The sequence below is a fragment of the Lissotriton helveticus genome, chromosome 1_1 (assembly GCF_964261635.1).
Source record: "Lissotriton helveticus chromosome 1_1, aLisHel1.1, whole genome shotgun sequence".
Classification (NCBI taxonomy): domain Eukaryota; kingdom Metazoa; phylum Chordata; class Amphibia; order Caudata; family Salamandridae; genus Lissotriton; species Lissotriton helveticus.
This window is the reverse complement of record NC_136057.1, coordinates 1392068070-1392092711: the sequence shown is the minus strand read 5'-3', so window position 1 is coordinate 1392092711 and position 24642 is coordinate 1392068070. Positions and strand designations below refer to the sequence as shown.

Sequence of the window (24642 nt, the reverse complement as noted above, 5' to 3'; positions counted from 1 at the left end):
CATGTACACATAACCAGGAAGCCAGTAGACCAAGCAGGTGTAGAACCATCAGGAATGGAATCAGAGACCACTCCTGAAACATCGTAATCAAAATGAATATGCTACTTACCAGTATGCATCTGTTCTTGGCATGTAGGGCTGCTAACATTCATATCTATTGCATAGATCGCCGCCTAGTGTTGGGTCCGGATGATTGCACATTGTTGTCCTGGAAGAGTCTTCGAAGTATCACGAGATAGGTGGCTCCTCCCCTGGACTACAGTGCGCATGGGCCTCGACTCCATCCCCAGATTGTTTTTAGCCATTGTGGCAAAGATGGAGTGCGATAGTAGAAATGATGTCCATGCTAGTGATGAAATGCAAGAAGTAATCTGCAGCTGCTACAGGCGCCGGGGAGGAGGGTGGGCGATATGAATGTCAGCAGCCCTACATGCCAAGAACAGATGCATACTGGTAAGTAGCATATTCAGTTCGAGGCATGTGGGCTGCTAAATTCATATCTATTGCATAGAATACATAGCAGTCCCCTCATTAGCGGCGGCCGCCCGTGCCAGCTGCAGAAGTCTGAAAAAGAGTTTTGAGAACAGCCTGTCCTACAGCTGCCTGCTGTTTGGAGTGCACATCTACACAGTAATGTTTGGTAAATGTATGTGGTGTAGCCCACGTGGCTGCTCTACAAATGTCTTCCAAAGGAATGTTACCTAGGAATGCCATGGAGGCCCCCAACTTGCGTGTGGAGTGCGCCCTGGGGGGGACCGTTAAAGTGCGTTTAGCCTTCTGATAACAAATCTGAATACATTTAACGATCCACCTGGCTATTCCAGCTTTGGAAATAGGGTTGCCTGTGTGCGGTGCTGAGAAGGCAACGAAAAGTTGCTGTGTCTTTCTAAAGTGTTGTGTTCGGTCAATGTAGTACATTAATGCCCTTTTAACGTCCAGCGTGTGGAGCATTCTTTCCGCTACTGTTTCTGGGTTTGGAAAGAATGCGGGCAGTTCAATCGTCTGATTGACATGAAACTGTGACACCACCTTTGGAAGGAACTTGGGGTTAGTGCGGAGCATTACCCTGTTTGAATGGACTTGAATAAATGGCTCTTGTATTGTGAGCGCTTGTAGCTCACTAACACGTCTTAGAGACGTGATAGCAATGAGGAAAGCCACTTCCCATGTCAAGAACTGAACCTCACACGAATGTAGAGGCTCAAAAGGTGGGCCCATCAACCTAGTGAGGACCACGTTGAGATTCCATACTGGAGCGGGTGGGGTCCTGGGAGGAATGACCCGCTTCAGCCCTTCTAGAAAAGCTTTAATGGCAGGCACCCTGAAAACAGAGAGATGCTGCCTGTTTTGAAGATAAGCCGCTATGGCGGATAAGTGTATCCTAATGGAAGCGTACGCTAGATTGCATTTGTAAAGATGCAACAAATAGCAGATGATGTTAGGAATGGATGCATCTAGCGGGTTTATGTTATGTGCTGTACAATAAATGACAAACCGCTTCCATTTTGCTGCATAGCAAGCTCTTGTAGTGGGCTTCCGTGCCTCCCTGATGATGTCCATGCATTCTGGAGGCAGATTAAGGTAGCCAAACTCTAAGACCTCAGGAGCCAGATCGCCAGATTGAGCTGGTGCGGATCTGGATGCTGAATGTCGCCATGGTTCTGCGTCAAAAGTCTGGGTGTGAGGTGCAGCCTTTGATGCGGTACCACGGAGAGTTCTAGAAACGTGGTGTACCATGGTTGGCGTGCCCACGTTGGAGCAACCAGGATGAGTGTCATCGAGTGTTGCTTTAGCTTTCTTGCCGCCAGCGGTATTAGAGGTGCTGGGGGAAAAGCGTACGCAAATCTGCCTGACCAGTTCATCCATATCGCATTGCCCTGCGATTGTGGGTGAGGGAACCTGGCGGCAAAGCTTTGGCATTTTGCGTTTTCCCTTGTGGCAAACAGGTCTATCTCTGGATGACCCCACTGGAAGTACGGGCGGAGTACTGATGGATGTATCTCCCACTCGTGCATTTGATGGCTGTACCTGCTGAGCAGATCCGCCATTTGATTGTCCTTGCCCGGGAGGTGTTCCGCCATGAGGAAAATGTTCCTCTGAATGGCCCACTTCCACATGCTCTGAGCCAGACGAGACAGCTGTGGAGAGTGCGTACCTCCCTGCTTCTGGATATAGTACATGGCAGTCATGTTGTCCGTCCGGATCAACACGACTTTGTTGCACAGATGTACCTTGAAGGACTTGAGTGCCATGTAGATTGCCATCAACTCTAGATAGTTGATGTGCATCTTCTTTTGCTGTGTCGTCCATAGTCCCTGCACCGTGTAGTGGAGCACATGAGCTCCCCATCCCTGGAGAGAAGCGTCCGTCGTCATGATGATCTGCAGCACAGGCTCCTGGCACGGTCGGCCCTTGCAAAGGTTGTGTGGATTCCACCAATGCAGAGAGCTGTATGCCCGACCGGTCACCAACATTAGGTCTTTCAATTGTCCTTGAGCCTGTGTCCACTGATGCGCCAAGCATTCTTGGAGCGGACGCATATGCAACCTTGCGTGCGGGACTATGAAGATGCAGGAGGCCATCGTGCCTATCAACTGCATAAACACTCTCGCTGGGAGTGAGTGTTGCGGTCTGAACCCTCGGATGAGCGACTGGATGTTGTCGATCCTCACCTGGTTCGGCTGAGCCGTAGCAGTCAGAGTATTTATTGTCGCGCCCAGATACTGCCGCACATGGGCTGGCTGAAGGTGCGACTTTGGATAGTTCAGTGAGAACCCCAGACTGTGAAGGAGGTGAATTGTGCGGGACATGTCTGCGGCGCACTGCTGTTCCGACTTTGCTTGAACGAGCCAGTCGTCTAGGTAAGGGTAGACATGTATGTTCTGTCTCCTGAGGTGCGCTGCCACGGCCGCCAGACACTTTGTGAACACTCTGGGGGCAGTGGTCACTCCGAAGGGTAGGACCTTGAACTGGTAATGCCTGTTCTGTATGGTGAACCTGAGGTATTTCCTGTGGGATGGGTGGAGTGGTATGTGAAAGTAAGCATCCTTGAGGTCCAAGGTTGCGAGGAAGTCTCCCTGGTTTAACAATGGAAGAACCTGCTGCAGTGTTAACATATGAAAATGTTCTGAGAGGATGTACAGGTTGAGGGGGCGTAGGTCCATAATGGGTCTGAGTGAACCGTCCTTTTTCGGGATTAAGAAGTACAGGGAATAAACCCCTGTGCCTTCTTCCTCCACCGGCACGAGCTCTATGGCGCCTTTTTGCAGCATCACAAGAACCTCTTGCTGCAATAAGTGCAAGTGCTCTGCTGACATAGGTCGTTGTCTTGGGGGTATGTTGGGTGGAGTGGACGTCAACTCCAAACAATAACCGAACTGGATAAGTTTCCTTACCCACCTGTCTGTGGTGATGGACGTCCAGACTGGCAGGAACTGCTGGAGTCTCCACCCGACAGGTGTTGGATGGTCGGGGGGCAGTGACAGAGAGTCACTGTTTGTTGGCAGCAGAGGAACGGGAACTATTGTTGCCTCTGCCTCTGCCCTTGGCGCTGTTGCCTCTGTAACCACCTCTATTCTGTTTTGGGTACGAGGCCTGGGCGCCTCCTCTGCCGAAATGTGACTGCTGTGCCAAGTGTCCTCTGGTAGCACCCCGCGCACTTGAGCGACGAAAAGTGTTTCCTCTGAATTGCTGAGATTGAAGTGCCCCCATGGACTTAGCCGTCTCAGTATCTTTTTTGATCTTCTCGAGAGCGGTGTCAACCTCAGGCCCAAACAGTCTGTCTGGATTGACGGGCTGGTTGAGGATAGTCGTCTGTATTTCTGGCTTGAACCCTGAGATGCGGAGCCATGCCTGACGCCTCAACATAACACTTGTGTTGACTGCTCTCGCCGCTGTATCTGCCACGTCTAGCGCACATTTAATTGCAGCGTTAGAAATGAGCATGCCCTCTTGTATCAGCAACTCAGCTCCTTCTTTAAACTTGTCTGGAAGGTGTTGTAAGAGCTGCTCTAAGGTGTCATAGTGCGCCCTATCATACCTGGCTAATAGGGCTTGTGTGTTAGATATGCGCCATATGTTGGCTGCGCAGCCACCCTTTTGCCCCCTGCCTCCAGCACTTTTGACTCTTTGTCCGGGGGAGGAGCTTCACCCGTTGTCTGCGAATTCGCCCTTTTGCGGGCATTTGAGACCACCAAAGAGTCTAGAGGCAACTGGCCTCGTATATAAGTAGGGTCCCCAGGTGCCGGCCTGTACTTTTTTTCAATTTGTGGGTTCACTACCCTCGCTCTGGTGGGTTCCTTGAAAATGTCTGTGGCATGCTTGAGAACCCCCTTAAGCATTGGAAGTGTCTTCACAGTTTTTTCTGATGCAGAGAAAGTATCAAACAAAAAGTCAACTTCCACAGGGTCGGCATGCATCTCCACCTTATGGTTTGTAGCCGCCCTTTCAATTAAAGCATTAAACGCCGCAGAGTCTTCAGTTGGAGAAGTTTCACCCCATACATCTGTGGGTCACCGACCACCTGTTGGTCCCCCTGATCACCAGAGTGTACCCATGAGTCCTGCTGCTCATCAGGGTCAGTATTGTCTGGGAAGTTATACCCCTCATCTTGTTCATCCTCATCTCCATTTGAGCAAGTGGGTGAAGGGGTAGGACTCCGCCTAGGCCGTTGTGGAACGGGTTCAACAAGTTCTGGCGTGTCTGGTGCAGGCTTTTTCTTCTTTAGAGGTATTACATTGGATTCCACAGGCTGGGATGTAATTTTCCTCTTGTAGAGCGTTAATCTACCCGTGTCGGCGTCGATAAAATGCTCCTCTTGGTCGTCAGACAAAAGGTGGTCGACCAAAGCCTCCACTCAGCTGAGTCTGCCTCAATGGCTCCGAGTCCTCGGGCATCGTACGAGGTGCAAAAGCCTTCGGCGCCACCTTCGGTGGTAGAGTATAGAGGATCGGCATAGAAGTCTTCTTCAGTGGAACACTTGTCCTCGGTACCGAAGGTGTTTTCGGCTCCGACGCCTTGTCTCTCAACCGTTTCAGGGAGTCCGAGACTTGCTTCGTAAAAGAAGCGGACGGCTTCGTCGATCCGACCGACGACCTCTGTCCACCCGCAGGGGAAGATCCGAGCGCGACGATTTTTCTTTGGGTGGCGGAGGCGCGGACGCATCTTCGACAGCTGCGCTCTGCTTCACCGTCCCGGCCTTAGTCGTCGACGTCGCAGACTTTGGAGCAGCAGATTTATCTGTGTGCGTCGGGGCTCCAGACTTCGGCTCGGTGCCCCTCGCCGACTTCGCTTCGACTGTCCGTTTGCCTGTCGGTGCGGCAGTCTTGGTTGAAGGTGTCTCGACAGTCTTCTTCGACTTCGACTCGACCACCTTACTCGACACTGGCTCGACGACCTTCTTTGAGCCAGCCTCCTTGGCCCCTTTCGGCACCTTAGCCTGTTCGACAGCCTTCTGCGGCTTCGAGGGCTCCGAAGACGACGGTTTCGATGTAGTCCCAGACGTCTTCGGTGTCGATGGTTTGTCGGCCATCTTTGTTGTTTTCGATTCCGATGGTTTCAGTTTCGATTTGTGTAATGGAGGCTCCGCTGGTATGTCTGTAGCCGGGCCAGGAGGCGGGGCCGAGGACTGAGGAGTAGGGTCGAGGGTAAGGCCGTGTGGCGATCCCGTGACCTGAGCCTTAGTAAATGTACGCACGGGGCATAGCTCTTCCTCCGAGCTATCTTCCGCGGCCCCATAAACTTCCTCGTCGTCCCCTACCTCCTCGACGTGTTGGTCCAGGTCCTCAACGGATTCTCCGTAGTCTGCCTCGACCTCCGCCGATGTAGGTGAGATCTGCAGGTGAAGCTCTTGCTCGTCTGCTTCGGGGTCGCCAAAGATGTCCACCGGCGCCGGTGCAGATTGCTGGGCCTCGAGGCACGCCACGCGCCTAATCTTGAGCGTCTTCTTCGACCTGAATCTGGAACAGGCCATACAGTTGGCCTCGTTGTGGTCCGGCGACAGGCACTTGTTGCATACAGGATGCACGTCGATGTGTGGGTACTTCGAACCGCACACGGGGCAGTACTTGAACGGGCTCCGTTCCATCGTAGCGTCGTCAGGGTCTTGCTGCGTCGACAGGGCCTCGATGACCGAAGAGTCACCCAACTCCACAGTTATCCGACTCGAAGAGTTGGAGGACACACGAGACCGAACGCTAACAATACCGACGAAGTAAAGAAAGCCTTGTGGCCTTCAAAAGTTGTTTTATCGATTCCGAACAGGAGACGTCGAAATCACATCCGAACCCAATGGCGGAAAAAAACAATCTGGGGATGGAGTCGATGCCCATGCGCACTGTAGTCCAGGGGAGGAGCCACCTATCTCGTGATACTTCGAAGACTCTTCCAGGACAACAATGTGCAATCATCCAGACCCAACACTAGGCGGCGATCTATGCAATAGATATGAATTTAGCAGCCCACATGCCTCGAACCTGAATTTCCTGGACCTTCAGAGGAGAGAATGAACCGAGATTGAGTCCAGTATTACCCTTATGAACAGGAAACAGTAATGGGCCCCCAAGAGAGATTTGGGCTTGTCAATGGAAAACTCCAACTCAAACAGCAGGGATGATGTTTTCTGCAAGTAGTGCGACACATTCTGCGACGACCCAACTGAGAGAAGAGAGTCATCCAGGTATGAGACTACAGCAATTCTAGACCTCCTGAGATCAGCCACAACCCATGCCATCACCTCTGTTTAGACTGGAAGTGCTGATCTCAGTCCAAACAGAAGTACCACAAACTGGTAGGGAGATGACCTTCTCCGAAAATGTAGGTACTGTAGGAAACTAGGTCTGATGCACAACCCCCGCTTTTTGACCCCTTTTTATCTACTAAATGCTGGTTTTGAACTCTTGGACTGAAGCATGATAACGAATAGTTTCTTACCTGTCGGTGTAGTTTTGCAGCTTGAAGATCTTTCTGGATTCACTATGCTGTGCATATTCCGCAATCTGGTGGTTGGGTCCGGAATCGTAGTCTTTTTTCTCTCTTTTTTTTTTTTTTGTCGTAGTCCAGGTGGGCGTCGACGTCCCACCATTTGGTGTCCTTTCGGTGACGTTGGCGTGCTTCCGGCGGAAGCTACCACCCTTGGGCGCCATCTTCGGATTCTTTTTTCTGTCTCTTTTCCTTGTTTGTCTTTGTAGTGAATCCATGGCTATGTATGTTAATCGTTTTTTCAACGTTAGTGTTTCCACGTATTTTGTAATTGTTCCAACTTGCTTTCTTTTCCATGTTTTTCAACCCTCTTTTCCAGCCTCATCTTTCTGGCGGAGGCGGGTGGGTTCGCTAGTGAATCCAGAAAGATCTTCAAGCTGCAAAACTACACCGACAGGTAAGAAACGAATAGTTTTCTTACCTGTCGGTGTAGTTTTGCAGCTTGAAGATCTTTCTGGATTCACTATGCTGTGCATTATTCCGCGGTCTTGTGGTTGGGTCCGGATTCGTAGTCTTTTCTTTGTTTTTTGTTTTTTTTTTCTTTGCCCAGGTGGGCGTCGGCGTCACACCCCCTTTGGGTGTATTTCCGGTGACGTCGGCATGCTTCCTGCAGAAGCTCCCACTCTTGGGCGCCATCTTCGGGTTCTTTTTTTCCGTGTTTCTTTCGTTTCCGAAGTAATGGCAATGTTCATCTTAGTTTGTATTTACCGCTTTGTACTTTCAAAGTCTATTCTTTAGTTAACCACCTCTTCTCTCTCCAGCCTCATCTTTCTGGCGGAGGTGGGTGGGTTCGCTAGTGAATCCAGAAAGATCTTCAAGCTGCAAAACTACACCGACAGGTAAGAAAACTATTCGTTTTGCAGCGTGAATCTTTCTGGATTCACTATGCTGTGCATAGATTTTGTAGCGGTTTCTCATCTCTGTGGCGGCTGGGTGGAAGATGAGCGTTGGGTGTTGAATATGTGCCGTAGCACCTTCTGTCCCACTTGAGCTTCCTTGTTCATTTGTATGTCCACACAGTAGTGCTTCGTGAACGTGTGCACCGAAGCCCATGTTGCCGCCAGGCATATGTCCTCTATGGGTGTGTTAGCCAGGAAGGCTATTGTAGCGCCCTTCTTCCTGGTGGAGTGGGCACGCGTCCCCTCAGCCAGTTCCTGTCCTGCCCATTTGTGGCAGAGTTGGATTGTTTGTGCGATCCATCGTGCAATGGTCCTTTTGGTTACTGCTTTGCCCATGAAGCTGTTTGCGAAGGACACAAAAAAACTGTTTCGTTTTCCTGTGCCCCTTTGTCCTTTCAATGTAGTGCATGACTGCCCTTCTGGCGTCCAGGGTGTGCAGAGCTCTCTCTGCGCTGGTTGTGGGTTTTTGGAAAAAACTCGGTATCTGTATCGACTGGTTCATGTGAAAATTGGATACCACCTTCGGCATGAAGTGTGGGTCAGTCCTCATCACAACTCTATCGTTGTGTATTTGTATGTATGGTTCTTGTAGCGTCAGCGCTTGAAGCTCGCTTACTCTGCGTAAGGACGTTATCGCAACCAGGAAGGCTGTTTTCATAGTTAGCATCTTTAGGGAGGCCTTGTGAAGTGGTTCAAAGGGCTCTTTCATGAGTTCCGTTAGGACTGTGTTCAAGTTCCATGCAGGTGGCGGCACCCGCTTGGGTGGTGCGATCCTTTTCGCTCCTTCTAGGAATCTCTTCACCACCTGTGATGTGAAGAAGCTCCTGCACGTTTCTCCCCTTGTGTAGGCTACTATCGCTGCCAAGTGAACTCTTAACGAGGATGAGCTAAGGTTCTTCTCCAGTAAGTGCGTCAGGTACCTTAGCACTGTGGAGTCCCTCTTCATCTTATTGTGGAGTCTTTCCTGTCTGCACCATATTGTGAATCTTTTCCATTTCGCAACGTAGCACTTTCGAGTGCTGGGCCTTCGTGCCTCCCGAAGCACCCTCAGGGTGCTTTCTGGTAGTCTCAAATGTGCGAACTCTATGTCCTCAGGAGCCACGCTACTAGGCTCATGCTCTCTGGCTCTGGATGCAGTACCTCTCCGTTCTGCATGGACAGTAGATCTTTCCTCCTGCTGAATCTGTGGGGTGCACACTGTGTCATCTCCATGATCTGCGAGTACCAGGTCTGCCTCGCCCACTGCGGTGCGACCAGTATCAGTGTCATGTTGCTCGCTCTGCATTTGCTCAGTACTCTGTGCATCAGTGGTATCGGGGGAAAGGCGTAGGCAAATGTCCTTGACCAATCTATCCATAGGGCATTCCCCAGTGTCCCCTCCTCGGGCTGCCTGGATGCGAAGTTTTGGCATTTTGCATTCTGGCGTGTGGCAAACAGGTCCACCGATGGTGTCCCCCACCTGTCGAACAGGTATCTTGTCTCCTGAGCATTGAGCTCCCACTCGTGGGATGCCGATGTCTGCCTGCTGAGCCAATCGGCTTGTATGTTGTCCTTCCCTGGTAGGTGTATGGCTAGCAGGTCTATCTTGAGAGGGATGGCCCATCTCCATATCTCCTGCGCCAGCGTTGAAAGCGGTGCGGACTGTGTGCCCCCCTGCTTGTTGATGTAGAACATCGCAGTGGTGTTGTCTGTTTGTATCAATACCTTGTGCTTGTACAGTCTTGTTTGAAAGGCCTTCAGTGCAAGGAAGATTGTCTTCAATTCTAAGTAATTGATGTGCTTTGTGGCATCCGTCGGTGTCCACAGTCCCCTCACTTTGAGCTCCTCCATGTGAGCGCCCCATCCCTTCAGGGATGCGTCTGTGGTGATGGTCACTGTTGGCGTTGGGGGCGTTAGAGGCTTTCCCCTTGCTATGTTCTCCATGGTCCACCATGTCATCTCCTTCTGCACTGCGTGCGTTACAACCACTAGATCCTCCCAACTGCCTGTAGCTTGTGACCATTGCTCCTGTAGCCATTCTTGAATGGGTCTCATGTGGAGTCGTACATTCGGTACCAGGTGGATGCATGATGCCATCATCCCCATGATCTTGCTCGCCGTCCTCACTGTCCGAGCTTGTCCCTTCCGGTAGAGGCGAGTTTCCTTCACCAGCGCCCTCGCCCTCTTCTCGCTGGGGAACACCTTGCCCTGTAAGGTGTTGATCTGTGCTCCCAGGAAGATCTTCACTTGTTCCGGCTCCATTGATGATTTCTTCCAATGGATGGAGAACCCCAGGTTTATGAGCGTGCTGGTCACTGTATGTGCGTGCAGCTTGCATTTCTGGTATGAGTTTGCTTTCACCAGCCAGTCGTCCAGGTAAGGGTATACATGTATCCCCTGCCTTCTTAGGTGCGCCGCGACTGCTGCGAGGCACTTTGTGAAAACTCTTGGTGCCGATTTTAGACCGAAGGCCAGTGTCGTGAACTGGTAGTGGCTTTCTCCGACGGTGAACCTGAGCATGTGCTTGTGCTTCCTGTTCATTGGGATGTGCAGGTATGCGTCTTTGAGGTCTATAGTGACCATGAAGTCCCCGGTCTGCAACTGTGGGAGCACCTCTTGCAGGGAGGTCATTTTGAATTTTTGCGTTCTTATGAATCGGTTCACGAACCGTAAATCGAGAATGGGCCTCATTGTCTCGTCTACTTTTGGTACCAGGAAGTATGTTGAGTATACTCCTGTGTTTCTTTCTTTGAAGGGTACCCTTTCTATGGCCTGCTTCCGCAGGAGTTCTTTTGCTTCTTCCTGAAGGCACTGCAGCTGCTTGCTTGCTAGCGGCTTTCTTCTTGGTTTTCTGCTTGTTGGCCTCGCCTCCAACTCTATGCAGTATCCGAATTGGATAATGTTGAGGATCCATTTGTCTGATGTGATTCCTCTCCACTCCTGGAGGTGGAATCTTAATCTCCCTCCCACTGGTGTCCTGTGGTCGTGGGTGTCTAGTTTGTCTTGACCCATCTGTACGTGCTGCCCCCTGGGATCTTTTTTGTGGGTGGGCACACGGGTGTTTTCGAAGTCACTTGGAGGTGGGCTGCTGGCCCCCTCTTCTATTTTGTCCTCGTCCATTTCTCCCTCGAAAGGACTGGCCTCTTTGTTGGTACTGCCAGGGCTGTTTCTGATGGCCCTGCTGACCCTGCGAGTCTGCCTGGTGCGTTTGCTGGAAAGCCTGGTGTGAAGTACCTGGCTGGTTTCCACCTCTCCCGCCAGGCCTCCGTGACGGGGTGCCCCTCTTGTTCCCTCTGAACTGCAATGCTCCCATGGATCTTGCTGTTTCGTTATCCTTCTTAAGTTGGCTGAGTTGCTCATCAACTGTTTGTCCGAAAAGCGTACTGCCGTTGAACGGGGTGTTCAGGATGCTGTGTTGCACCTCCGGTTTGAAACCGGATATCCTGAGCCAGGCGTGTCTCCTTTCCGTGACGCCCATCATCATGAGCCTGCTGGCCGTGTCTGCCCCATCCAGAGCCGTCTTAAGGCAAGAATTTGCAGCATTCTTCCCCTCTTCAATTAGCTTTTCGGCTTTCTGCTTGGCATCCTGGGGCAAGTCCTTCACCAACTGTCCCAGTCCCTCCATGATTTGGTACATGTGTCTGTTCACCAGGGCGTTGGAATTAGCCATGCGCCAGTGGGTCGCGGCATTCCGTTCGATCCTTCTGCCCACCAGATCCATCCTTTTGCTCTCTTTATCCGGTGGCGGGCCCGAGGTAGTGGGTACGTTAGCCCTCCTCCTTGCTGTGGCCGTGATAATGGAGTCTGCGGAGACCGTGCCCTGAATGTAGGCCGGGTCCTTTGCGGCATGCTTGTACTTCTTCTCAGTTCTGGGAGTCACTGCCTTGCATGTTGCGGGCTCCCTGAAAGCTTCCTTCCCCTGAGCCAAGACGCTCTCGAGCATCGGGAGGAACTGGCTCCTCGTTTGTGTTGGGAGCAATGTTTCCAGAAGAAAGTCTGCTTTCTGCTTCTCTTCGTCGAGCTTGAGCTTGAAAGCTGCTGCGGCAGATTGTATCACCGCGTTGTAGGCCCCGATGTCGTCCGGCGGCGAGGGCCTCGAGGGGTAGGTGTCGACCACCTCCTCCGGGCTGTCGGTCTCGACATCGATGTAATCCACATCCTGAAGGTCATAGGGCGCCGACTCTGTGTCTGTCCTGCCCTCATCTTCCTCCCCATAGCTGTAGCTCTCGTGGGGATTCTCGTACTCCTCCTGGTCGTCGAACACCTCGACGTCCCGGTCTTGCTCGGTGACTTCGGCGACCTCCTCTTCTTCCTCCTCGACCGCCTCCAGCACTGGTGGCTTGGTCTTCTGAGGGATCGTGAAGGCCTTCATCCTTGCGTCGAAATCTTTTTTCCGCTGCATGAAGTTCTCCATTTCTGCCTCGAGGCGCCTTCTTTTCTTTTCCATCTCGGCCGCGTGTTCCGCGTCGGATGGTTCCGCCGGTCTCTTCGACGGATGGCTCGTCGCCGTGCCTCTCGGAGTCGAAGTTTTCGACGTCGAACCGGATATCGGGTCTCTGGTCGTCGTCGACAGTTTCGGGTCTTTCTCCCTCGTCGATCGATCCTTTTCGGGGACGATTTTCGACGTCTTCTGCTGATCAGCAGCTCTCGGCGCCGGGGACTCCTTCTCTGAGGATCCGCTGGGCCTGGGAGTAGTCGCGGACGCCGCCTTTTTTGGCGTCGGCGCTTTCGGGGTCTTGCCCTCGATTTTTCGAGACTCAGAGTCTCTCGGGTTCTTGGGGGCCGAAGAGTCTCCTACCTTGTCAGAAGTCTTCGTGTAATCGGTCTCTACGACCGTGTAGCAGTCGTCTTCGGCGGCAGCGTTGTCTTCTTCCTCGGAGGACATCCCCAGCTCGTAGAGCGACGGGGTCGGGGCCTTCCCCTGCAGGGTGGCGTGTGCTACCCTCTGCCTCTCTCTCACACGAAGGGTCTTCGGGGTGAAGGCGGAACAGGCGTTGCAGTCTCCGCTTTCGTGGTCCACCGGTAGGCAAAGGTTGCATACCGGGTGCTGGTCTTTCTGCGCGTACTTGTGGTGGCAGTTCCGGCAGAACTTGAACGGCGTGTTGTCCATCCTCGAGCGTCCAGGGCCTCTCTGGTCGCGTGTTCGTCGACGTTCGTCGAAGATCTGGATGGAAAACGCCTTATCTTTGCTTGTCTTTCGTCGGTGAAGTCCCCTGGAGTCTTCAGATGACTTCTCCTCGTCTTTTCTGTATTTTCTTTCTTCTTTCTCCAAAAATGTCTGGAGCCCAAACGGGAACGATCCAGACCCGACCGCGGAAAAAAAGAATCTGAAGATGGCGCCCAAGAGTGGGAGCTTCCGCAGGAAGCATGCCGACGTCACCGGAAATACACCCAAAGGGGGTGTGACGCCGACGCCCACCTGGGCAAAGAAAAAAAAAAAAAAAAACAAAGAAAAGACTACGAATCCGGACCCAACCACAAGACCGCGGAATAATGCACAGCATAGTGAATCCAGAAAGATTCACGCTGCAAAACTATTCGTTTTGCAGCGTGAATCTTTCTGGATTCACTATGCTGTGCATAGATTTTGTAGCGGTTTTCGTTACTTTTGTGGCGGTTGGGTGGAAGATGAGCGTTGGTTGCTAAAAATATGTTGAAGCACTTTTTGTCCCACTTGTGCTTCCTTGTTCATCTGTACATCCACGCAGTAGTGCTTCGTGAAAGTGTGTTCTGAAGCCCATGTTGCCGCCAGGCATATATCCTGAATCGGTGTGTTGGCCAGGAAGGCAATTGTTGCTCCTTTCTTCCTGGTGGAGTGGGCTTGTGCCCCTCCTGTTAGCTCCTGGCCAGCTTGCTTGTGGCAGAACTGAATTGTCTGTGCGATCCATCGGGCTATGGTGTTTTTCGTAACTGGTTTGCCCATGTAACTGTTAGCGAAGGACACGAAGAACTGTTTCGTCTTCCTGTGGTCCTTCGTTCTTTCAATGTAGTGCATCACAGCCCTTCTTGCGTCTAGGGTGTGGAGCGACCTCTCAGCGCTTGTAGTGGGGTTTTGGAAGAAGCTAGGGATCTGAATACTCTGATTCATGTGGAACCTTGACACCACCTTTGGCATGAAGTGTGGGTCAGTTCTCATCACGACCCTGTCACTGTATCTGGATGTAGGGTTCCTGCAGTGTAAGTGCCTGCAGTTCGCTCACCATTCGTAGTGAGGTGATCGCCACCAGGAAGGCCGTCTTCATTGTTAACATTTGCAGTGATGCTTTGTGGATGGGTTCGAAGGGTGCTTTCATGAGCTCCGTCAGTACCACGTTTAAGTTCCAGGCCGGTGGCGGCATTCTCTTTGGCGGCGCTATTCTTTTTGCCCCTTCCAGGAATCTTTTCACGACTTGAGATGTGAAGAAGCTTCTCCCCGTTTCTCCTCTTGTGTATGCCACAATCGCTGCTAGGTGCACTCTCAGCGAGGATGAGCTTAGCTTTGCCTTGATTAGGTGTGTGAGGTACCTTAGCACCGTGGACTCCTTGGTCAGTCTCCTTTGGAGTTGTTTCTTGCAACACCATTGAGTGAATCTTTTCCACTTTTCCCCATAGCACTTGCGTGTGCTGGGCCTTCTTGCCTCTCGCAGCACCCGCAGGGTGCTCTCTGGTAGTTTCAGGTGTGCAAATTCTAAGTCCTCAGGAGCCAGGCTGAGAGGTTGAGGCTCTCTGGCTCTGGGTGTAGGATTCCTCCGTTTTCCATGGAGAGTAGGTCTCTTTTTGAGAACTTGTGGGGAGGCCCCTGCGCCATCTCCATTATCTGAGAATACCACGTCTGTCTGGCCCATTGTGGTGCCACAAGGATGAGCGTCATGTTGCTCTTCATGCATTTGTTGAGCACCCTGGGGGATCAGTGGTATCGGGGGAAAAGCGTAGGCAAATGTTTTTGACCAGCTTATCCATAGGGCATTCCCCTGGGACCGTGCCTCTGGTTGCCTGGATGCAAAGTATTGGCATTTTGCATTCCGGTGTGTTGCAAATAGGTCTATTGTTGGGGTGCCCCACTTCCTGAATAGACTCTGTTTCCTGACTGTTGAGTTCCCACTCGTGGGATGCAGAAGTCTGCCTGCTGAGCCAATCCGCTTCCACATTCTCCTTCCCTGGCAGGTGTATGGCTAGCAGGTTTATTTTTAGTGGTATGGCCCATTTCCAGATTTCTTGTGCCAAGTTTGACAGCGGGAACGATTGAGTTCCCCCCTGTTTGTTTATGTAAAACATCGTTGTGGTGTTGTCTGTTTGTATTAGCACCTTCCGCTTGTGTAGGTGTTTCTGAAAGGCCTTGAGGGCTAGCAACACAGTTTTCAGTTCCAGGTAGTTGATGTGCCTGACTGCATCTGTAGGGCTCCACAGACCCCTCACTCTGAGCCTGTTCATGTGTGCGCCCCACCCCTTCTGGGATGCGTCTGTGGTGATGGTCACTATTGGGTCCGGTGGTGTTAGAGGTTTCCCTTCTGTTATTCTCTCCTTGGTCCACCACCTTATCTCTTCCTGCACCCTGTGCGTTACAACCACTAGATCCTCCCAACTTCCTGTAGCTTGTGACCATTGTTGTTGCAGCCACTCTTGGAGTGGTCTCATTTGTAGTCGTGCATTGGGGACCAGATGGATGCATGATGCCATCATCCCCAAGATCTTGCTCACAGTCCTCACGGTCAGAGATCGCCCCTTCTGGTAGTGACGTTTCTCCCTCAGTAGGCTGAGCGTTCTCTTTTCGCTCGGTAAGACTCTGCATTGTATGATGTCGATCTGGGCTCCCAGGAAGATCTTCACCTGCTCTGGTTCCATCGAGCTTTTGCCCCAGTGTATGGAGAAACCCAGGTTTGCTAGCGTTCCTGTCACCTGTTCTGCATGCTCTTTGCATGTCCTGTAGCAGTTTGCCTTCACCAGCCAGTCGTCGAGGTAGGGGTACACGTGTATCCCCTTTCTCCTTAGGTGTGCGGCCACTGCCGCAAGGCATTTGGTGAACACCCTTGGTGCAGACTTTAGGCCGAAAGCTAGGGTCGTGAATTGGTAGTGATCCTTGTTTACAGTGAACCTTAGCATGTGCTTGTGCTGCTTGTTCATGGGGATGTGCAGGTATGCATCTTTGAGGTCTATGGTAGACAAGAAGTCCCCTGCTTTTATCTGAGAAATGACCTCTTGTAGGGACGTCATTTTGAATTTTTGAGTTTTGACGTATTTGTTCAGGAACCGTAGATCCAGGATGGGTCTTAGGCTTTCGTCCACCTTTGGCACTAGGAAGTAGTTGGAGTACACTCCCATGTTCCGTTCTTTGAAGGGGACCCGTTCTATGGCCGCTTTGAGGAGGAGTTCTTGGGCTTCCTCTTGCAGTAGTTGCAGCTTTCTTCCTGAGTGCTGTCTTTTCTTTGGTTTTCTGTTTGGTGGCCTTTTTTCCAACTCTATGCAGTACCCGAACTGCATAATATTGAGTATCCACTTGTCTGTTATTTTTCTCCACTCCTGGAGAAAAAATCTTAATCTTCCTCCTACCGGAGTTGCATGTTCCTTTGTGTCTTGTCCGTGTAGCCCTCTCCTCTTTGTTTTCCCGTGCTCCTCCCCCGGAGGGTGTGGGTGGTAGAGCACCTTCTCTTGTGTGAAGTCACTTAGAGGGGGGCTGTTCGCCGCCTCTTCTTCTCTGGCCACGTCCATTTCCTCTCGATCGAAAGGACTGGCCCCTGCATTGGTAGTTCCAGTTTTGCCTCTGCTGCCCCTGGTGGCCCTGGCTGTCACTCTGTTGCCCCTGGTGGAAACTCTGGTGAGAATCTCCTCGCTGGCTTCCACCTCTGCCGTTCGGCCTCCGCGACGCAGTGCCCCTTCTCATCCCTCTGAACTGCAGGGCTCTCATGGACCTTGCCGTATCGTTGTCCTTCTTCAGTTGGGTGAGTTTAAAATCAACTGGGGCCCCGAACACTGTTTCACCGCTGAAGGGTGTGTTCAGGATGTTGTTCTGGACTTCAGCCTTGAATCCCGAGATCCTGAGCCATGCTTGCCTTCTTTCAGTGATGCCTATAGCCATCAGTCTGCTAGATGTTTCTGCCCCGTCCAAGGCTGTCTTCAGGCATGAGTTGGCGATGTTCTTCCCTTCCTCTACCAGGTGTGCTCCTCTGTCACGGTATTGTTCCGGGAGGTGTTTGAGCAACTGTCCCATCTCCTCCCAGTGCTGGTATTGATGCCTATTCAGGAGGGCGTTGGAATTCGCCATCCGCCAGTGCGTTGCAGCGTTCCTCTCAATCTTCCTGCCCGTTAGGTCCATCCTCCTGCTTTCTTTGTCAGGTGGGGGTCCGGACGTTGTTGGGACGTTTGCCCTTTTCCTGGCCGTTGCAGCGATGATAGAATCCGCTGTGACGGAACCCTTGATGTAAGCTGGGTCTTCGGAGGAGAATTTGTACTTCTTCTCGGTCCTCGGCGTTACAGATCTGCATGTAGCCGGGTCCTTGAAGGCCTCCTTTCCCTGGGCCGTGATACTCTTGAGCATGGGCAGGAACTGGCTCCTTGTCTGTATGGGGAGCAGTGTATCGAGCAGGAAGTCTGCTTTTGGCTTCTCTTCCAGCTTAATTCCATAAGCTGTTGCCGCCTTTCTTACCACCTCATTGTATGCCCCAATGTCATCCGGTGGCGAAGGCCTCGAGGGGTAGGTTTCTACCGCCTCCTCTGGGTTTTCGGCCTAGATGTCCAGCCATTCCTTGTCTTGGGCCGTCGAGGAACCTGAACCGTAGCTTGACTGCTGTTCCCCGGGGGGATCTTGTAACTTTTCATTTTTTCGTCGAAGTCCTTCTTTCTCTGAAGGATGTTCTCCATTTCGGCCTCGAGCCTTCTCTTTTTTCTCTGCATTTCTGCGGCCTGTTTGTCGTCGTGTGTTTCGGCCGCCCTTTTCGGCGCCGTCGAAGCTTTCTTCGGCTCCTTTTCTTTCGACGTCGAAGTCGAAGGCCCTTTTTCGGGGGCTTGCTTCGATGACCTTTGCTTTTCGCTGGTCTTCTGCCTCCGGGAGTCCTTCTCGGAGGATCCGCTGGGCTCTTTTTCGGAGGATGCAGCTTCGGTCGTCGATTTGCTCGGCGCCGGTGCTCCTTTCGAGGCTCTGTGCTCTGACCTTCGAGGGTCTGCCTCAGGTTTTCGAGGCCCTGTGGGAGTTTTCGGGGTCGTAGACTCTCCTACCTTCTCAGGCGTACTCTGATCGGTCTCAGCGACCGTGAAGTCATCTGGTCCTTCGGCGATGTTGCCCTCATCGTCGGTGGAGAGGCCAAGTTCATAGAGCGTCGGGGCTTGGCCCTTGCCCTGCATCATGTGGTGAGCCGTCCTCTGTCCTTCTCGAATTCGGAGTGTCTTCGGCTTGAAGACGGAGCAGGCGTTGCAGTCTCTGCTTTCGTGGTCGATTGGCAGGCAGAGGTTGCAGACTGGGTGCTGGTCCTTCTGTGCGAACTTGTGGTGGCAGTTCTTGCAGAATTTAAACGGCGTCTTGTACATCCCTGCGCTCAGGGGGCCCCCTGTGTGCACATTCCTTCAAGGAGGTCGAAGATTTCGAAGTTCTCTCCTTTCTTCGTCGTCTCCTCACTAAAGGTCCTCTTCTGTCGATGTTCTTAGGTCTTCACCTGTGAATTTCTGCTGTATTTTCTTTTCCTCCTCCAAAACTTCTGGAGCTTCACGCGACGATCCAGACCCAACGGCGGAAAAAATAATCTGAAGATGGCGCCCAAGGGTGGTAGCTTCCACCGGAAGCACGCCAACGTCACCAAAAGGACACCAAATGGTGGGACGTCGACGCCCACCTGGACTACGACAAAAAAAAAAAAAAAGACTACGATTCCGGACCCAACCACCAGATTGCGGAATATGCACAGCATAGTGAATCCAGAAAGATTCACGCTGCAAAACCAGAACTCCATGCCAGTGCGCTTTCCTTAAAATAAGGTGAAGTATAATTGGAACACAACTAGCATAGGACTTTAGCACCCCTGTAAGTCCCTAGTAAATGGTACCCCTGGTACCTAGGGCATGGGTACTAAAGAGGGTCCCTAAGGGCTGCAGTATATGTTATTCCACCCTAAGGGACCCACACACAAACTGCCATTGCAGGCAGCTACATATGGTGCAAACCAGGAGTGAAAATATGACCAGGCACATTCCTGTGTGCCGTGCGAAAGTCACTGCATTTAATATAAGTAAGTCATCCCTACTGCAGGCCTTTCAGCTCTAAGGCAGGGTGAATTTTATTTTAAGTGAGGACATCTCTGCATGAGCAGATATACCCCTGTGATGTCTGGTTCTCTTACTAGATGGCACGAGTGAACAGAGAAGCCATCTTAAGGTATTTACTGTGCACCAGTCAAAACTAGTAACCCAGCTACATAATGGCTTCATAGATACATAGGTACCCCCACAAACCCTACTAGTCATCTAGTCAGCTGGCTGACTGGTCTTGTCCAGCCTGCTACCACAGATGAGTTTCTGACCCCCTAGAAGGTGAGAGCTCCACTCTGAGTTCAGGAACAATGCACCTCCTCTAGGGGGAAGGCTAGTAAATCAGCAGATCAAGGCCAGAGGCTTCAAAGCCTCTGCTGCCTTTGATATGCATGCCTAGCTTCCCTGAGGCCTTGATGCCATCCCCTGAGGCCCATTTGGCAGCAGGACAGACGGGTAATTATTAGGAGGCGTGTTACACTGCCAGGCTGGACACACTTCTAGGGTAAGCAGGCTGAAGTGAACAAAAGTACTCCACCATCTTGACTATGGTGGAATTAGGAACTCTGGGACAGGGTGATGCCAACTCCCCACAGGAAGTTGTGATCTAGGGGTGAAGTGACTCCAGAAGTAAGTAGCCAATTGGCTGCTAAGTCACTTCCTTTCACGCCCCTAAATTGAGTGTTTAGGTGGCCCCCTGACACCAGAAAATCTATTTGACTACTAGAAACCAAGGAAGAAAGAAGGAGCAAAGACAGCGAAAAGTGAAGACTTGCACACAACCCTGCCAGGCTGCTTTCACTTTGACCATCGCTGGGACTGACTTCACCAAGTGCTGGGCATCGTCCCCAAAAGCCTTCAAGGACTGCCCAGCACCTCAACAACCAGAAGAGATCTCCCTTGGAGCAGAAAATCTGCTCTTTTACATCTGCAGGCACCAAAACAAATCTGCCCGGGCCACTGTGTTGCCGGCCATTGGGCCCACCGAAGGAGCAGCATGACAGGAGATGGTCTTCATGCTCCAGGAGATTAAATCTGTCTCCTTGCCAAATTTGGAGACGCCAAGACCCCTGGGAGCTTCCCAGAACCAATAACCTGGCTGTCGAAGCAGCTGCAGCAACCAAGGCTTGTTGGTGGTCCAATCCAGACTAAAATAGCCCTAAGACCAACTGACCTACCATTGAGGGACATCTGAATCTACAAAGGCAGCACAGACAGTGGCCCTGCTTCCCCTCTACACTAGGTCACCAAGACACAGCGAGTCTGACTGCCGCACGCCTCAAAGCACACCTGCACCTGAGACCCACAGCCAGAGTCTGAGGGAGGCGATCGTGCCAACGAGGTCCCGATACCCTCAAAAGCTGAGCCCATCCCTGGGTTTGGCCAGACTGGTCCACCAGTCGTTGCCTGCAGCCTCTTTCTCCAGGAAACCGAGAACCACAAGAGTCTTCAGCAGTGCCACCCAGTGACAAAGACCCACTGCACATAAGCCCCCCTCCCCACCCGTGGACCAAGGGTGTCCTTGTGTGCCCAAGAACGCCAAGAACCGAGCTCCCCTTTGGATTCAGCCAGACGGACCACCTCCCCTTGCAGCTTTTTTTTTTTTTTTAACAGGACCGTTCCCCAAAGACTTATACGGGGCCCCCAATGCTGAAAAGCACCTCTGCACCGGGACACCCCAGAGCCGACCAAGGTAACCCATTGGTGCTGCCTTGGACCTTGCCCTATACTTACCTTAAGTCCAGAAGAACAGACAAGTGACCATTTGCTGTATACGTTTTTCTCCCAATAGTACAACAATACCACTTCAAAGCTACAAGTGTATTTCTTTATACTGAATAAGTGATAACTTGCAAAGCACTTACTTGATTAAGATGATCTAGGTGTCTACATTCACATACAAATCTGTGTTATTTTTATAAATTTGTGTTGCAGGTCTTTCAGTGTGTGTATCGTTTACTGATTCAGTGTGTGCAATAAATTCTTAACATTATCCTCTAGTAAGCTTTAACTGTTTGCCCACTCTACCACAAAAGAGAACAGTTAGGTTAGTTACTTGCTCCTCTGTAAACCAATAAGTGTTTTTCCTGGAGTCTCAGCAGTGTACCTAGTTTTGATACACTGTATAGAGAACCAGCTTCCTACTAGTACTTCCTCTGCACCTATAGGATCAGTGTATGAAATATGCTTTCTGCAAGTCAAGGAACATCATATTGAATTTCTCTTTTCGAAGACCATGTTCAGGAGCCTGAAGTCTAAGATCGGATGAAGATTGCTGTCCTTCTTGGGAACTAGGAAAACAACGAAAATAGCACTTCCACGCTGGGAGAAAGAAGGAAATCTGGCCTCACGCAGGGCACAAATGCGCATTCAAGGAAAAGAAAGGGGACTTCCAAGTGGTGCAGGAATTGACAATGAGGAGGTTGAGGCGAATTGTTGTGTGTGAGAAAGTGGCTCTGACTTCTAATGGAATGCCTGACAGTTTCAATGATATCAACACCCACAGATGATGAATCAATACATAAGCATGCAAATTTTAGTATCAACTTTGTGTTTACTGATGTTTAAGCTTCTTTATTAAAAAAAGCTAAACACACAAGATGATGGACTGAATGTTGCACAATGGCAAAACATTCACCCCCAGTCACTGATCTGGGTTTAAGCCATCGTTATTTTGCTCACCAAGCCACCCCAGTTCAGACATGGCCATAGGCAAATCAGTCTTGAACCTGTGCCTCGTGGAAACAGTCCAGCCGAACTGCCAAGCCATGTCTTCCCTGGACAGGAATCAAGCATTCTAGGACCGGTTTCTAGCTATCAGACTTCATCAGCCAGGATAGCTTGCTCCTCCAAACCACAGCTCTGCCAACAGTAGGCAAACAGACAGGTTTGTTACATGCCTCCCTACTGGGATCCATAAACTTCATTGAAGGGCAAGAATAACTCTGCAGAAACTGCTGCAGTGTTCAACCTCTAAGACTATTATAGGAAGACTCTACAGATGGTAGTAGGAGTTCCAGATTGTCAACAGCATCCTTTATGACAGCATTGAAGGATACCATATATGCAGAAGCAGGGCCTAGTGGGGAGGGGAGGTCTATATATATCTGTAGATGTGTCCAGACTGCAAGTTTTCTGTGAAGCTAGTAAAACTGAAGTCACAGGGGCTTACAGAGATGTACGATTAGAGCTGCTGGTACATCTTGCACCGGTGGTGGAGAGACTGGTATAGGGGCCAATCATGGAACGGACTATGAGGGCCGTGGACTCAGGACAGATCAGCGCCAGGGTAAACACCAGATGAACAAAGGGAATACTTGGCACCAAGGTATGCACAACTAGTAACCCAGGCAGTACTCTACTCTGTACCATGAGGCTAACGGGTGCATTAGAGGGGAAACTGAGCATGTTGGAACATGTCCCGCTTATAGGAATATTGATCTGCGTCCGGAGCCAGTAACTCTGTGTAACCTGGCATCAATCAGCAGCTGAAAGTGGTACCGGCTAATGATCCGGAGGGATGGTCACAAATTACGACTGAGTAAGACCATTCCTGAGGAGGTGAGAAGTTATCGCTGGACTTTGAAAACTTTTTCCTCTTTTCAATGTCCTCTCTTTTCCCTAAGAAGACTTTCAGGAGGGTGAAGATCGAGAACAGGAATAGGAGCGGACCTAGACTGAGAATATGACAAGTCCATCAATCATACTTTGCAAAAGCCACAATCATACTTGGCTTCCCAGTCTTTGATTGCCTTGGGCAACATGCTCCCGTTCAGGGAAGCCCAAACACAACAGACAATCCATGTGAGGATCCATTCGGAACAATGGTTTGTTGCTGCTGCGCCACAGCTTAATGCATGACCTCTTATGGGTTTAACAATGTCCTATACACGTCACTGATTTGGTTTGCTAATTTCCCGGAGGAAAGTGTCTGATGAGCGGAGAGCTTTGGATACATGCAATACTGTAAAGAAAAAAGTGATCTGATGTCTGTGTACTGTGGTGAGCTCTTTATAGCACCAATAACCACCAGGAGGCCATTTCTGGGTATCAGATGAAGCCAGGGCCCTCTTCTGGCACAGAGGAGCTATAAAGAAAACTCTGGATCTAGGTTAGTGCCTTGGGATATTCAGCAAGAGAGGAGTCTGCAGGCACATCTACCCATTAGTTATATTTTTGTGGCAATAGCAGGTTAAACTACAATGGAAAACTATATGTACCTACCTGCAAACATTTTTTTTTATTTAGAACCTAGAGGTTAATTGCAGCATAAATAAACCAGCAGGTTTTCAGTTTGGACCAACAAAAAAAAAAATCACTATAACCAGAGTGAACACCACCCATACGCAAACCGTCCACATTATGCCTCGAGGCATCCTTTTCTAATATTTTGCTAAAGTCATTCTGAGAAAGAAGATTAAACTTTCGGCCTTCCTCTGCGAAAACCACCCGTTAGCACTGAAGTGTTTTATGTCCAATAAATGGATGCAGGTGGCCTTCATTAGTGGTGTCTCTGGTTGTAATAAAAATCCGACAGTCTTGGATACGAAGGAGGGGCCTGGGCCTAGCTGGACAGCTCTGGTCAAAAATGGTGATTGTTCTTCTGAAAGGGCGTGAACTTTGCAGACTGCATATGATGGGACAATTGGCATCATTTCAACAGCGATCTGCAAGTGCTCAGAACATCCAATAGGCACAACTTAAGAAATATTTCATAGTTTATATGTATTCAACCTTATATGTATAAACAATCTAAATAATCACTATCATGCAAAATCATTACCTGCCTCTAATCGGCAGCATATCCAGGATCATTTCTTTTCCACATATTACATCAGAACCCAATTCAGAGTGATGCTTAGGGTACACCCTAAGCCCCACACATTATATGGTCATAGACCCTCCCCCACTCATAGCCAGCTTGTACCTGTAGGCAACAGACGCTACTTCATTCTGGTCCACATCATCCTCGATAAAGGGGTTCGGGTTGGGAAACTTGTGCTTTTCTTTGCCCTGCCAGGGAATTAGGAACAGGTTAACCAGGTGTGTATTACGCTCAGACCAGACAATGCCAGCCACTTACTCAAGATGCTCCAGTCAGATTATTGAAGTAGGTGATCTGGTACTTCACAGCTCCCGCTTCTTAAGACCCCTCACTGCAGTACCATGAAAGAATGCCCATCTGCCTTCCCTTACTAGGCAAACCCGCTGCAATCCTCATACTCTTCCACTGGGCTCCTGCAATCCCACATGCTTGCTAGACTGTCGCTGGAGTGCTTCTTTCACTGGATCCCCGCCTGCTACACTCCTAGTGCTGTATAAAGACCCACTTCTACAGCCATCTGCTACTTCTTTTATGGCCCCTTGCATATTTGCTCTCAACCCCTAATTAGGATACCTCGGTGCAGTGGTTGTTGCCCCTCGTTAAGACCTGCTGCGGCAATCCTCCTCACTCCTAGTTAGGACCTCTTTCTGCAGTACTCATTTTCCTCCCTCACTGGGATCTCCCTGTTGCCGTGTTGCATCGTACCCATTATGACCCACCCCCTAAAACCCAACCCTCCTGCTGCAGCAC

General features: G+C 50.8%; 1 protein-coding gene across 2 annotated transcripts in view; it reads right to left on the bottom strand.

Annotated features, from left to right (window-relative positions):
- The window catches only part of EIF3D (eukaryotic translation initiation factor 3 subunit D), a 102710-nt gene that overhangs the window by 7455 nt on the left and 70613 nt on the right, over window positions 1-24642 (bottom strand). For both annotated transcript variants that reach the window (XM_078684161.1, XM_078684162.1), the window contains exon 11: window positions 23995-24080. In XM_078684161.1, coding sequence (XP_078540287.1) covers window positions 23995-24080 — 86 coding nt within the window. The remainder of the gene's footprint in view (window positions 1-23994; window positions 24081-24642) is intronic.